This window comes from Vigna unguiculata, chromosome 7 (genome assembly GCF_004118075.2).
Source record: "Vigna unguiculata cultivar IT97K-499-35 chromosome 7, ASM411807v1, whole genome shotgun sequence".
Lineage (NCBI taxonomy): Eukaryota > Viridiplantae > Streptophyta > Magnoliopsida > Fabales > Fabaceae > Vigna > Vigna unguiculata.
Window position 1 is genome coordinate 32,020,195 of NC_040285.1, and position 16,180 is coordinate 32,036,374.

A 16,180-nucleotide genomic window follows, 5' to 3' on the forward strand; every position below is an offset into this window, starting at 1 on the left:
TTAAGAAAAATATATATGAAATTCTTTGAACTTTAAAGTTCTTTTTTTAATCGCATTATCTAACCCAAGGCAGTGTTGTTATTGAATAATCCAATAAAAATGCATTTCTCAACTAAAATCAAGATTATAGAAAAATATCACATATTCTAGATATTAATTATTAATCTCTTACTTTTCTAAATTTTAATGATTTACACTTTATGATTTTGTGGTTTTTATTTTCTATAAATAATTTTGAATATTTCCAATTAAATTATAAAAATTAATCTTGGAAGAGACTTTGCAAACTAGAGTTTTTTTGACTTAAATATAATTATATTTAGATTTGAATGAGCTACCTTTATTTGTAGATAGGGAGTTAAAATAGTTCAAAACTTATAATTTTGTCTATAATTTTGTCTAGCTTTAATTTGTATTGAGTTGAAAAAAAAAATTAATTAATTATAGTAAATTAAGATTCAACCCACTTATGATTAGACTTTCGCAATAAGTTGGACTGATATGTATAATTTACTAAACTCAATAAAAAAAAATTTAAATTAGACAGAAATATGCAGTGCAGCACAAGATGAATGTCTTAGGTGTAGAAAACAATCAAATTGTAGTTTTTCATTTTCATTTAAGAATGGCATGGACCGTCCACATAATATTTGGCCCATGGGCCTTCAGGCTAGCAATTACTTGTTTTATATTTATTTTTTCTTCATATAGTGTGAGATTTTAATAATTTTTGTTTTTATTTAATTAAATTAGTAAAAATAATAAATTTTATAAATTTGTTTCTTAAAATGAGTAATATTTTTATTTTTATAAATTTTAATTTTTATGTACAAATATATTAGAAAATTATTAACTAGTTAGAAGAAATGAACTTTTAGTTTAAATCGTTTTAATTTTCTATTAAAAGCAAAAGAAATTTATTTATATCTCAAGAATATAGAAATTATTTGAGAAATTGCCAGTATAAAAATAAAATTAAGTAAATATTTCTTACGCAGATAAAAACAATTACATTAAAATTTACAGCTATTTTTTCAACTTTGAAGTCTTTCTCATTGTACTTAAGCAACGCTATTATTTAAAATTCGAAAAAAAAGTTTCATTATTCAGTGAGAAAATAAGTTTACCAAATTATCTCGTATTTTAAGTAGATATCAATTTTTCTTTTTCTTTTATTTATTTCACTTTTTATTGTTTAAAAAATAGTATTTAGTATTTTTTAATTTTATGAATTTTTTATTTCTAGTAACAGCAAATATTTTATTTAGTAAAACTTATTGACTAAATCTAAAATAATATTATTTATATTTGAAACTAGATATTTTATATAACATCACTATTTTTTTAAAATATGTATTTCTACTTTGATATAAAATTATTTATGGTAAAGATAATAAATCAATGTTGATCATGTGATTTTTCACGTAAAGTAAATAATGAATTTTAAAGTAAACTATTCATTTAAATATTAAAATATCACCTCTTCTAGTATTATTTAAATAAAGGTTATGCTTTTAGTCTTCACAAATTTAAGATTTTTTAATATTAATTATCTAATATATTTTTGTGGTTTATTAATTTTTTAAAATTTTAAAATATTTCAATTAAGTCTTATAGTTAAATGTTGTTGTTAATTTTGAGTGTCACTTGCTTGCACAATTACTCCTTAAATATTATTATATAATATTTTGTTACAAGAGATTATAATGACGATATTTTTTTCAAATATTAATTGTATTAAACAAAATTATTTTTAAATTAAATTAAAATTATAAAATTCAAAAGAAGAAAGTAAAAAATATAAAAAATATGAAATTATGAAATACAAAATTATAAAATAAAAATTACAAAATTACAAAAAATTACAAAATTACAAAATTATAAAAATATATAATTTCATAATTTTAAAATTATAAAATATACAAATATACAAATATAAAAATATATAATTATAAACTATAAAATTATGAAGTTGTGAAATTATGAAGATACAAAATTATCAAATTGTAAATATTTTAATTTTAATTTTTGTAATTTTATAATTTTATAATTTTATAGTTATGTATTTAATTTTTATAATTTTTTTTATTTTTATTTTTAAATTTATAATTTTAATTAAGTTTAAAAATAAATTTCATTTCATATAGTAAATATTTAAAATATATCTCGTCATCGTAGTCACTTATGATAAATATTATGTGATGAGATTTAATAAAGGTGATAGTACAAGATAATTGACATATCACAAAGTTAACAAAAATTTTCACTTGTGAAAAATTTTAAAGTATCAATGATTTAATAGATCACCAAAATTTATGAGATACTCGGCTAAAATTTCTTAAATTTATGTGAAACTAAAAATATAATTATGCCTTAAATAAATAAATAAAACTATTTAACATGTTGAAAGTATTAAAATTATATTAATCTCTCCCTATATTATACATTTTGCGAAGACTACATTGCTTAAATTTTTTTTCTTACCATTTTTAAGAAGCTAGCGAAATATATTTTCACAAAATATCTCTTTAAGAAAAAGCTTATTCCCAACAGCATTTTTTTTTACATTGTTACACTGTTAATGAAAAAAGTGAATATATATATATATATATATATATATATATATATATGCTTCCAAATAATTTTTACATTATGTAACCAAGAAAAAAACTAGTAGTTTTTTTTACAATAAAAAAGTGTATAGAAATGTAAAATAAGAAATAACATGAAAAAATGACAGGAAAGTATAGTTTATGTTAAAGATTACATTTTCAGCTACTAATAGTATTTTTTACATGAAGTGTAGAGTAAATCGAGTGGCAAGAAGGGGTTCTCTTCTCCATGTCGACAAAGGGCAAAAGGTTTCTATCTGTGCCGGTGTTGGCAGTGTTTTCGTTAATGTGTTTTGTGTATTACAGTTCAATCTTCGTCTTCCTCCATGACTGGCTCAATTTGCAGAGTTCCCCTGCCACTTTGAATGCCTATCTCTTCTCTCTCTTTGCGTTTCTCTCCCTTTTCTCTTTCTTTTCCTGCGTTTTCACTGATCCCGGTCACGTGCCTTCTTCCTATGCCCCAGATGTTGAATTCTCCAAAGATGTAAGCTTTTCTCGCATCTATACAATGGGTATGTGTTGAATGAATCCTGGGGATGCTTTGCGTTTACATTTGCTGCTTCGGAATACGATCTATGTCTTTAAACCTGTAGCTTCTTTGTGTCCCTTGCGTGAATTGAGTAGGAAATTGAAGTGAATTTCTCTGAATTTTGGTTTATTTGTGAATCGTCAATGATCAATGCTGCAGGTGCTTCAAATTAGCTGTTGTTTATGATTATTGAATAGTTTATTGTGTTTAACGTATGGCTTTTTGATCTTGTGTATATCTTCTTGTGGGAGATCCCAGTTGAGTAGTAATATGACCAAAATAATGTATATATTATGAATGAACTTTTGGGCATGAGTTAGGTCCAAATTTGAATTTTATAATTTTTATGATTGGATTGGATTAGATTAGATTATATTAGATTCTCTAGCATTACCTTCTCACTCATTGTGATTTCTTGTGGCCAAGGATTTAGGTGTTGCTTTTACATTGTGTAAAGTTGTTGATGTGTTTATGACAGATTAAGGTGTTGATATTGTTATTTTTTCTTACATATTGATGATCTACTTTATTTGATCTGTTGCTGAGTTCCTTGATTAACTTGCTGCAGAGTGAAGCACCGAAGAAATGTGACAAGTGCTTTGTGTACAAACCTCCGAGGACACATCATTGTCGAGTTTGCAGAAGGTGTATTCTGAAAATGGTAGGTCAGTTGTTGTAAGTTACTTTGAGTTCGATTTAACATTTCAGTTCACAAAACAAGGATTTATTTTGACCTTTTTTTTTGTTGCTAAATTTGATGTAGGATCATCACTGCTTGTGGATAAATAATTGTGTTGGTTATTGGAATTATAAGGCTTTCTTTGTTTTTGTATTATATGCCACCATTTCAAGTATTTATGCTACAGTAAGTTTTCAATCTGGCATCTGCTGATTCTTTTGTGGATAGATTTTTATTTGACATAAGCATTTACAATGTGCAGGTCATATTTATAAGCTGTGTATTTCAGAAGGACTGGGACCTCATTAAAGGGAGTTCTCTTAAGATCTTTTATGTAAGTTAAATGCTATTGTTATTTAAAGATGTTCTAACATATATGCAATTAATTTGTACTCCTGTCAAATATATAAAAAAAAACTTGTATGCTATACATATTTATCCTTTCTAAAGGCTGTAGTCTGTTCATTCTTCAAAATCTTTCAACACATTTTTTACGTTTTGAATAATTAAGTTAATTTCAGATGCTGGAATCGTCACAGTTACTCGTAATCTATTCATGTTATTACATGTCTCCTAGTTTATTCAATTGCAAATAATTCTAATTTCATTTTTCTTCCACTTATAAGCTAAGGCATTCTCTTAAGTTGAGAGAACCCTTGTACCTTTCCTTCGTTCATTTGCTTCAATCACATTTTTTCTTCATCTTGCCTGATATATATATATATATTGCATGCACCGTAATGGGGTTATGTTGTAACTCTGACAACAACCACACTAGTCTTAACAGAGTATCCCAATGCAATAGCTACTACACAAAGTTAGCAATTGATCCAAATTATCATAAACTGAAAGAACCAACGGTGGCACATAAATTGAATTTCATCTCGATGGGATTACTCCTCAGTTTTTCCACGGAAAACTGATCCAGATCGAACTGCACCTATATTTTACTTTGGTACTGTGTCAGATTAATTTACTAATTTTGTTACTGCTTGTCTAGTGTTTCCTTCTACTAGTAATGGTGTTTAAGATTGGCTTAGCATAATTTCTATTTTAGAATTTGGACTATTTAGCATATAATGTCACGTATTGGAATTTTATGTTTGTCTTGGCATAATTTCATTATGGGTATTGGATTGTGTAGACAAGGTTTATTATGCTTCGGATATGATTATTGATGTGTGTACTTCATCATTTTTATTTATTTAAAAAACTGGAAATCAATCCAATTCAAACTTATTTAAATTGGATTGGACCAGATATGGTTAAAAAAAAAGCAAAATTGATCAAATGATGAAAGCTAAAACCACAATGATTGGAATAGGTTTTTTTCCCTCCAAACTAATCCAGTCCAAATTGTGAGCTTCTTTAAGTCTTATCTCTCTTAGTGAGATAGGTTACACGGATTACACAGTATCATTGGATATTATTCACCATTTCACCCGTTTTAGTAATTTCCTTTATTAGTATTGGATTGTATATTGTGTCACAAAATTTTATTATTTTTCCAATGTAATGATTGTGTTGTGTATTGTCACAATTTATTTATTTTCTTAATTTGAAAAACTGAAAATTGATTCAATAACTGATTTAAATTGGATTGGATCAGTTTTGAAAGAAAAAAAATGATCAAATGATGAAATGAAAAAACCACGATGATTGGATAAGGTAGGTTTTCTCCCATAAAACCGAACCAATTGAAATTGCAATCTCCTTTAAGTCTTATCTAAGTGAGGTAGGTTACACGGATTACATGGGATCATTGACTTGGTTAAAAGCCAAATTCTATGGGATATATTCAGCGTGTCATCCCTTTTAATGATTTCTTGTAATGTTGTTCTTGGCTTGTTTTGGGCATATCTATGTTGGAAGAAAACGGGATGGGCAATGGCTGATGGGTCCCAAACTGACCCAATAGTTAGTTAGTTAGTTAGAGTTGTTATAGTTGGGAAAGGGGCTTTTACTGAGACTGCTGATTGTTTATGTGATAGGAGAGTCTAGAGTCTCTTGGAATTTCTGTATGAATTTCATTTGCAATATAGACAGTTTACACACTTTGCTTATGCAAGCATGATGCTGCATAGTGATCCTCGGCTGTACCATTGTATAGCGAGGAGTCTTTGGCAGAGGGGTACATTAGTTTTAGACCCACTTTACAGTGAGTGTAGTCAGGAATTCAGTTCTTTAATAAAGTCAAATCCATGTTTCTTGTTAATTCTGCAGTCCCAATTGGCCTTAGAGTTCTTAGATCTAGAGAATGATACAAGATTCAATTAAGATAAGGGTTGTGGGAGACCACAAGACTCGATAATTTTGGCCAATAGGGATCTTCAAACCCATCTAGAGGATTTGTGACAGTAGGTAGAGGAACCACATTGATAGTTGGATGTGACGGGGAAAATCTCAAGACCTGGGGACATTGATGATTCTGGTGCAGAAGCTGTGCAATAGAAATCCTGTGGTGGGTATGGAACTGGAAGGATAGATTGCCTTTCTCCGTGGGGATTATGCATGAGCTTATAGGGAGAAACCACTTCGATTTGTTGCCCATGGGAAGTCTAGACTGATTTTCTGCTTGTGTCACTCAGGTGTTTGTTGTGAGACAAACCATTTCATACTCTATTGACACTCATCCCAAGGTTAGGTAATTTATTCGATTGTTTGAGATGGTGTCACCTTGATTATGTGCTGAGATGAGGCAAGAATCTACCAATTTAAGACTAAGGATTTGGCTCACCTTGTGAATTTTCTAGGTATTGTGATGGCTCAATCTGCCACTAGTGTTCCAATATCCTAGGCGAGTTTATGCTTGTTTGAAGACATTCCCATGGATCCAAATAGCAAGCATTTGCAGGACAAAAGAGTCATCGCATATACTTCTTTCTAGTACTTCTAATTTGTTGGAGATCTCACATCGACAAGAGATAAGATCAATTTAACAATATATAAATAAAAGCAAACCTCACCTTACAAGCCGGTTTTATGAGAATGAGTTAGGCTTAAACTCGCTTCCTAATTTAGTATCATAGTTTCCTCAAACGAGGTTTGTTGAGCCTATTGTGTCACTCGCTGTCCCCAAATGTGTAGAGTCTCATGTAAGAGATGTCCATGTCTGAGCTTAAATTTGCTTCCTAATATAATTTGTGGCAAATATGGTCTCTACCGTCACAGAGAGTGAAATACTTTAACACATTAAATAAGTGGTCTCTTGATAGACTACTTTCTCTATCCACAGTTATTTTCATCACAAGTAAATGATGAAGCAACCTGGTTTTATTTTCCCCCTTTTCTGATAATTATAAACTTATAATTTGCAACTTGGTATTAGAAAATGATGGGTGCTTTACATGGCTTTCTGTTGAGAAAACATTCTGAGAACATGAATAACTTGTTCTTGTTTTATTACTCTGTAATTTTCTTAAAACATAATCTAACAATAAGACTTATTAAATGGTGGTGTTCAGGTCTTGTATGGAACGATGATGGTGGGCCTGACCATAACCCTTTTGACTCTTTTTGGATGGCATGTCTACCTTGTCCTTCATAATATGACAACCATAGAGGTGGGTTTTCAGTTGAATGTACTCCACTAAAATACTGTCTTTATCTGTCATGGAAGATGTCATTTTGTGCCCTTTTCCCAGTATCATGAAGGAAATCGTGCAAAATGGCTGGCTATGAAGTCTGGGCAGAGCTACCGGCATCCATTCAACATTGGTGCATACAGAAACATTACTTCGGTCTCTCCCTAAACTGTGGTCTTTACTCCCACTAATTTGCATCTATGTACTCATACTGTTTCTTGCCTAACAATATGTGCATCTGTTTCTCCACCAGATTTTAGGTCCAAACATGCTGAAATGGTTGTGTCCCACGGAGGTAAGCCATCTAAAGGAAGGGGTTAGCTTCCCGACACCACGCGATAATTCTTAGGCCTTTCTGGTGAGGTCAAGTCCTGAATTAACAGCAGATGATACCTATGGATCTTGAAGTGAGGAATTAGTCCTGAATTAAGAGCTCATTGATCTGAATTAGATACCCAGGAAATTAGTCCTTTTGGCAAGGTTTGAAAAATCAAGGTTATGCAATGTGCTGATAGATATCTTTACCAAAATTGTTTTCCAATGTCACTCTTTCACCAGCTAGGCTCCATCATCGATTGTTGAAAATGGAAACTTTATCAGAGGATGTAAATCAGGTAGCACAATTTTTCTTTGATTTTATTCCTTACAGCAGAGTTGAGTCTTGGCATATTTAGAATAAATGCAGGCATGTCATAAAGGTTTTCTGATAGTGTTAATGGAAAATTTCAAGATTTTTTTTCATTTGTAGGTTTAGCCATAGCAGTTGCGGTATCTTTTTTGTTCATGTTATTGAGAAATGACCTTCAGTTTTATATTTCCTGTATTAATGACCTTCAGTTTGTATGTCTTCTACATATTTTCTTTTCATGTCGCTATATCGTGACTTCTATACATATTGTGAAAATTATTTCCATCAATACTTGTTCAAAGACGTTGCTATTATTCCCATTTTTACAAAGTAAACCCTCCCTCATGAAGGGAAGGAATATAATTGTGTCGTGTATTTTGGATATTTCATGCAGTTGGCTTTAAAATAATCTGTGGAATGCTGTCATGAGGTTTTACATTTATAACTAAATTACATTACTTTTTCTTTTGGTTCAACTGAAATATGAAGACTTTCCCTATGATATATTAGACAACTAATAAAGTCTCCTTTGCTGATGATGATGCTAGTAAACAAATTATTTGAAAAAAACAAAATAGTGTCTGTTCTCATTATTTTCATTGATACCAGTCAGTCACCATACATACGGAATATATTTTCTAGAGGAAGTTTCTTCCTTTCTGCACCTCCATAGTTTTCATCATCCTGCACCCCATATTTTTTTTTTTTTCATTTTCCCTCTTTTGGATTATATAATTTGAAAGTCTCTTTTTCCTTAGAAAAAAGAGAATTTTAAATTGGACAATCTGAAAGTAAAAAATGACTTGACTTTTGGATTGTTTAATGGAAAAATCATTTTTTATTTTTAGATTATACAATTTAAAAGTCATTTTGACTTTCGGAATGTACAATTAAGAAAAAAAAAGTCATTTTTGTCTTCCAGACAAAGGGTTTTGATTCCATAACCTGAAAGTTAAAAAAGAACTTTTAAGTTATACAATTTAAAAAGATAAAGCAGAAAAAATAAAATTAAGAAGGTGCGAAAAGAAAGTTGTGGAGGTGCAGGAAGAAGCCACCTTTCCTAAGTAAACCGAGCCTTATTTTAACCCTAATTATAAATATATAATAAAAAAATTAGTATTCCGTTACAATATTCAGAAGAATACTTGATGTTCATAAAACTAAGGGCCCTCAGAAGGGGACAGAAAAGAAAATGGAGAAAGTTTTGCAGTCAGAACATCATGTTTGTTTCAACCAGTTATGGAATATAATTGGACAATGTAAAAGTCCAAATGGTCATGATGGATAAAATTCTGAAAAGATAGAACGAAAGATCTTAATAATATAGTGCATTAAATAAAAAGGATCCTGTTTATAATTTTTCTTTCGTCTAATTACATTTTAAGTTCCTCATAGTTTTCTTAGGATTATTTAGTAAATTTAATTTTTTATTAAGCTCTTATTATTAACTTAGTGATGTAACATATTATTTTATAAAATTATAAAATTTTCTTAACGATATAGCATCAATGTTTGAATAGAAATCCTAAACTTCCTGGATGTCGTATTAACAATATAAATATATAACACTAAATTGTAAATAATTCTTCAATTATTAACACTTATTTTATTAATACGTTTATTTTGGTTACTTGATTTTATTTTAATATCCACGAAATTCATTAATATTAAAAATTGGATATCATCAACAAATAGATTCATTTTATATTTTATCCACAATATATCTCGGTAACAAATTTTTTATCACTTCATTGTTAATAACAAATATTTATTTGAATAACAAAAAAATATTGTTAAGTGGTGGACTTTAAACCTAACAGAGTCTTACATAATTAGTTCGTAAGACGATATACTAACTTTTATACTCTAAATTGATTTTATTACTAGTTAATATAGACCTTTCAACACACCCTCCTCATACCGAAATATATATATCTCGTGGGTGATCCAATAGTGGATGACACAATATTCTCAACAAACAATAAATTTCTCGATAACGGATGGTACAATAGACCTAACAAATGATAAATTTCGCTAAAATAGACCATAACTCATGACTCTCATATCATGTTAAGGAATAAACTTTAAGCTAACTCAATCCTATAAAATTAACTTATAAAATTAAATTTGTGATACTTATATATACTAATATAGGCTTATGACTAATCAACATAAGATTTCCAACAAATATTTATTTAAATGAAGGGATAAGATTATTGAATCACTATAGTTCATGAATGGCCACTCTAACTAATTAAATCATAAAAGATAGGGATATCCACATTCCACAATCTCCTAAAACCCTCAAGAAACCTCTTATTGACTTGAAGAAGCCCTTGCACAACCACTGAGGTAACTGTACTCTGAAATTGTGTTCACAAAAGTAATGATACGTTTTCTTATAATTATTATTTAATAATCTTCTTATCACTATCAGCAAATAAAAATATAATATTTTTAAAATATAAAATAGTATTACTTTGTTCTTTGATAATTAGAAAAGTTGTTTATAAAAATGTCACTTGGGAGAAGATTTAAAACTATAGGGTAAAAAAGGTTGAATTATTTGTCCTTTATGCGCAATCATGTGTGATGTATAAAGTGATTGAAACTTTACATTAACAAAACAGTTTCGGCTGAATATAATATTGACATGAGCACCCACACGTCATCATTCATTATCTGAGAAAAACTTCATAATTCAGACCAATCAACTCAATCCAATTTAAACCAATCCAATTTAAATTTGTTATAATGCATTTCTGATCGATTAATCTCATCGCCTAAATGCCTACAGGAAATGTTATATTTTATCTCAAAAGGTCTCATATATTTGGTTATTATAAGATATAAAAAAGTTAAATATATTTTTAGTGTTTGAACTTTAAATTAAAATTAAAATTTGTTTTTATTTAAAATTTTGATATATTTTGATTTTTAAACTTTAAAAATGAATGAATATAGTCCTTATAATCTAATTACGTTAATTTTTGTTAAGTGCGTTTCATGTTAGTATTGAAGTTGTTTACACCATTTGACACATTATCTACTGAAAAATGTGTTCGACACAAAAAAATTAACATATTTGGGTTAAAAGAACTATATTCATTCATTTTTAAAGTTTAGGGACTAAAATGTATCGAAATTTCGGACATGGACAAATTTTAATTTTGAATCAAAGTTAAGAAACTAAACGCATACTTAACAATAAAACCTGAGCCCAATAATATAAGGGATTAACCTCATTCTCAACACAATACCTTCAAATAATAGATTTATGAATTTTTAGGATACTCCACTCTTTTATTTTTATTGAAGCTGAGAAATAAACTTACATTTAGATTCCTAAGAGTCTCATTATACTTGAATTGTATAATTATTAAGAAGAAAAAGACCTATGCATTAACTCCGAAAAAAAAATCTTGCATATATGTATAGTAATTTATATAAAAAAAATTAAAAATCATAGTAATAATAACATAAGATTAAACGATTTTAATTATATTTTGAATAAGTAATAATTAGAGATGACAAATAAAGTCGTTTCCGTGTGTATTGTCCAAATTCGTCCCCGTTTTGATCGGAATCCCCGACTTTTTCAATTGGGTATGAGAATGAGTATGGGGATGTACATATTCCCGCCATAATATTCGTCCCCGTTTAAATTATTAAAATATTCGTCACTCTATTTTTCATCTTATCATAACTTTTATGTAATTAATGTTAAGATGTTAAAATGATGTATGTTAATTAAAAACATTTATGTCTCACATTTGAATATTTCTATTATTTTTTAATATTTTTATTTATTGTATATTTTCCTTTTACATAAGAATGTTTAATACTCTCAATTTAAGTGTTTAATATCACAAACCGTTCATTTACTAAGTAATATAAAAAAAATTCCTTATTATTATTAATTTTTGTTTCATTTAAAGAACTTTTTTGTTTCACTAAAATAATTTTTGTTATTTCTCAACCATTGAGTATATATGTTGATATTTGAAAAGTTTTCTTAGATGTCTAAAACATTTTTCATTTTATCATACCCTTAAGTATACATTTGTTTTCCGTTGTGAGATTTCTTTCAATAATCTCTTAAATTATTTCTAAACATTTGTTAACTTTTTAATATTTTTATTTGTTGCTTATTTTCATCATGTAGAATATTATTTCGTTATATTTTATCTAATTATTTTTTATTTTCTAAACTCATTATCAATTATATTATAATATTTTCACTATAATTGTATAAATAATTTTTATTTACTACAATATAAAAATTTAATGTAATTGCCATGAATATTTTTTATCACCATTCAACATATATTGGAGTTTCAAAGATAAAAGATCTATGTTAAAATTTTATTATTATGTTTATTATTTGTTCTTTGCATCATTTTGATCAAGTGATGTATTATAACTTTTATTAGTGTATAAAAAAAAGATTCTTTAGAATTTAAAAAAATGAAATAAACAAACATTTAAAATATATTTTAATTTGAATATTTGTTTTCCTTTTATATTTTTTTGAAAATATTTTAAAATTTTATCAACTAGGTTTCATTAATGTTTGCAAATTTAATAAATGTTTTGGTTCTCATGAAATTTTATTTGGTATTCTATTCTAAAATGTAAACAATTATAATTTATTTCAATGTATTTGATCTCCAAGAAACAACCATCGTCGTAATATTGAATATTTGATAATATTATGTTTCTTTTACCATACTTTTTTATTATTTTATAAAAATTAATTAAAATTAATATTGAGGTAATAAGAAAACGGGTACGGGTATGTGTATGAGATTATACTCGTTACTTGGTGGAAGTGGGATGAGACAAAAGTTTGATACCTGTTGGGTTTGGGTATGGTGATGAATTTTTTCTATGGGGATATCCATAGAAAAAAAGTTTAAATATATCAGGGACCTACCTGCAAAGTTTTAAAATTTATCAAGAACCTACCTGCAAAGTTTTAAACTTGATCAGGGACTCAGAAGCAAAGTTTTTAAGTTTATCATGGACCTATCTACAAAATTTTTAAATTTATCATGGACGTACCTGTAAAGTTTTTTAAATTTATGAGGGACCTACCCACAAACTTTTTAAATTTAGTAGGGATCTACCCGAAAAAGTTTTTAAATTTATAGTGACCTAACGTCAAAACTTTTAAATTTATCATACACCTACATGTAAAGTTTTTGAATTTATCATGAACCTAACTACAAAGTTTCTAAATTTATGAAGGACCTAACTATAAAGTTTCTAAACTAATCACAAACCTAATTGAAAATTTGTAAATTTGTCACGGACTAATTGAAAATTTTGAAATTTATCAGGGATCTACCTATAAAGTTTGTAAATTTATTAGGGACCTACATGCAAAGTTTTTTAATTTATGAGGGACCTACATGTAAATTTTTTTTTAATTTATAAGAGACCTACATGCAAAGTCTATAAAGTTATGATGGATCTACCCGTAAAATTTTTAAATTTATCAAAGACCTATCCGTAAAGTTTTAAAATTTATTACGGATTTACCTATAAAGTTTTTGAATTTATCAGGGACGTACATGCAAAGTTTTTAAATTTATAAGGGACCTACTTGCAAAGTTTTTAAATTTGTCAGGGACTTAGATGCAAAACTTTTAAATTTATCATATCAGGAACCTAACTGCATAGTTTTTAAATTTATCAGGGACTAATCTACAAAGTTTTTAAACTTATCATGTACCTACTTGCAAAGTTTTTAAATTCATCAGGATACCCAAAAACTTTTTAAATTTATCAGGAGCCTACCTAAAAAAGTTTTTAAATTTATCAGGGATCTAACTGAAAAATTTTTAAATTTATCAAGGAGTTACCTGCAATGCTTCTAAATTTATGAGGGACTTACATTCAAATTTTTTAAATTTATCAAAGATCTAACAAATTTTTTTTTTAATTAATTAGGGACCTACTTGAAAATTTATAAATTTATCAAGGACCAAACCACAATGTTTTTAAATTTAACAAGGACCTAATTGAAAACTTTTAAATTTAACGTAGAGATACCTGTAAAGTTTTCAAATTTTATAGGGACTTACCTACAAAATATTTAAATTTATCAAGGACCTACCTGTAAAGTTTGTAAATTTATCAAAGACCTACATGCAAAATTTTTTAATTAATGAGCGATCTACCTGTAAAGTCTTTAAATTTATAAGGAACCTACCTACAAAGTTTTTAAATTTATCAGAGAAATACTTGCAAAGTTTTTAAATTTATGAGGGACCTACCTGCAAAGTTTTTAAATTTATCAGAATTCTATCTACGTCCAAAGTTTATAAATTTATCTTGGACCTAATTACAAAGTTTTTAAATTTATTAGAGTTTATCTAAATGCAAAATTATAAATTTATTATCAACCTAAGTGAAAAGTTTTTCAAAATATCAGGGACCTAACAACAAACATTCTAAATTTATCAAAGACCTAATTGAAAATTTTAAAATTTATTATGGACTAATTGAAAACTTTAAAATTAATTAAAAAATTTTAAATTTATAAGGGGCCTACCTAAGAAGTTTATAAATTTATCAGGGACCTACCCGTAAATTTTTTAAATTTATGAGGGACTTATCGGAAAAAGTTTTCAAATTTATGAGGGACCTACCTGCAAAATTTTTACATTTATCAGGGACCTAACAACAAAATTTTTAAATTTATTAGGGACCTACCTATAATATTTTTAAATTTATCAGGGACATAATTTTTTTTTTAAATTTATCAGAAACCTACCTGCAAAGTTTTTAAATTCAATATGGACCTAACTGCAAAGTTTCTAACTTTATCAAGGACCTAACTATAATGTTTCTAGACTTATCAGAACCTAATTGAAAATTTTAAATTTGTTATGGACCAATTGAAAATTTTAAAATTTGTTAGGGACTGACACACAAGTTTGTATATTTATCAGGGACTTACATGCAAAGATTTTTAAATTTTTAAGGGACCTAACTGCAAAATTTTTAAATTTATCAGGGATTTACGTGTAAAGTTTTTAAATTTATCAGAGACCTACGTGCAAAGTTTCTAAATTTATGAAGGACCTACCTTCAAAGTTTTTTAATTTATGAGGGACCTACATACAAAGTCTATAAATTTATGATGGACCTACCTACAAAGTTTTTAAATTTATCATGCACCTACCTGCAAACATTTTAAATTTATCATGGACCTACCCGAATAAGTTTTTGAATCTAGTAAAGACCTAACTGCAAAGATTTTAAATTTATAAATGACTTACATGCAAAGCTTTTAAATTTATTAGGCAACTATCTGCAAAGTAAATTTATCAAGGATCTAACTGCAACATTTTTAAATTTATTAGGGACCTACCTGCAAAATTTATAAATTTATCAGGGATCGAACTACAAAGTTTCTAAATTTAACAGGGACCTAATTGAAAATTTTTTCATGGGCCTAAATACAAAGCTTTTAAATTTATCATATTAGGAATCTAAGTGTATAATTTTTAAATTGATGAAGAACCTAACTTCAAAGTTTCCCTTGACTTTTTATTATTACCATTCAGAAAAAAATATTTCTAACTTAGTCTCTAATTAATTAGTAACCAATTTAGCGACCAATTATAATATTTTATTCATAACACTGACTATAATAGTAACTAACAATTTTTTTTTAAATTAGTATCTAAATTGGTTACTATAATGACTAATAACTTTTGATTATTAAAATTAATTGTTAATTAGATATTCTTCTCCGGAGAATATTCACATGTTCTTCTTTTATATGTTATTCAATTTTTATTTATTTCAATTTAATAGAATTTTATAGAAAACTTTAAACTTATTCTTATATTTCAAATAGTCATAATTCTTACATAAACCTTTAACCTTATTTTTATATTCATAACTGTCATAATTTTTTATATAGAAGATTTATTCAAATATCACTAGTAGTAAATATAGACATTTGCCAACAGTAATAGAATCGCCCCCTAATAAGAGCTCTATGTTTTTAATATACATAGACAGACAAATATGAAATACCAATGGCATATGTAAGGTGTGATGATGGTGTATGTATATACCTTCCAAAAAGAGAGAGGAAAAGAAAATTGACAAGGCTATTAAAATAATACC

The 16,180-nt window shown here is 27.5% G+C and overlaps 1 protein-coding gene across 2 annotated transcripts; it reads left to right on the forward strand.

The window, feature by feature from the left end:
* The first annotated feature begins 2,787 nt into the window (after positions 1-2,787).
* LOC114190102 (probable protein S-acyltransferase 15) lies at positions 2,788-8,243 on the forward strand. Of its 2 annotated transcripts, XM_028078870.1 has the most exons (7): positions 2,788-3,096; positions 3,710-3,802; positions 3,905-4,006; positions 4,083-4,154; positions 7,285-7,383; positions 7,465-7,560; positions 7,658-8,243. In XM_028078870.1, exons 1-7 carry the CDS (start codon positions 2,842-2,844, stop codon positions 7,751-7,753), a joined length of 813 nt encoding a protein of 270 aa, XP_027934671.1. In that variant the 5' UTR covers positions 2,788-2,841; the 3' UTR covers positions 7,754-8,243. The 2 variants fall into 2 exon arrangements, with proteins under 2 accessions (XP_027934671.1, XP_027934672.1); XM_028078871.1 differs by lacking the exon at positions 3,905-4,006.
* The last annotated feature ends 7,937 nt before the right edge of the window (positions 8,244-16,180 follow it).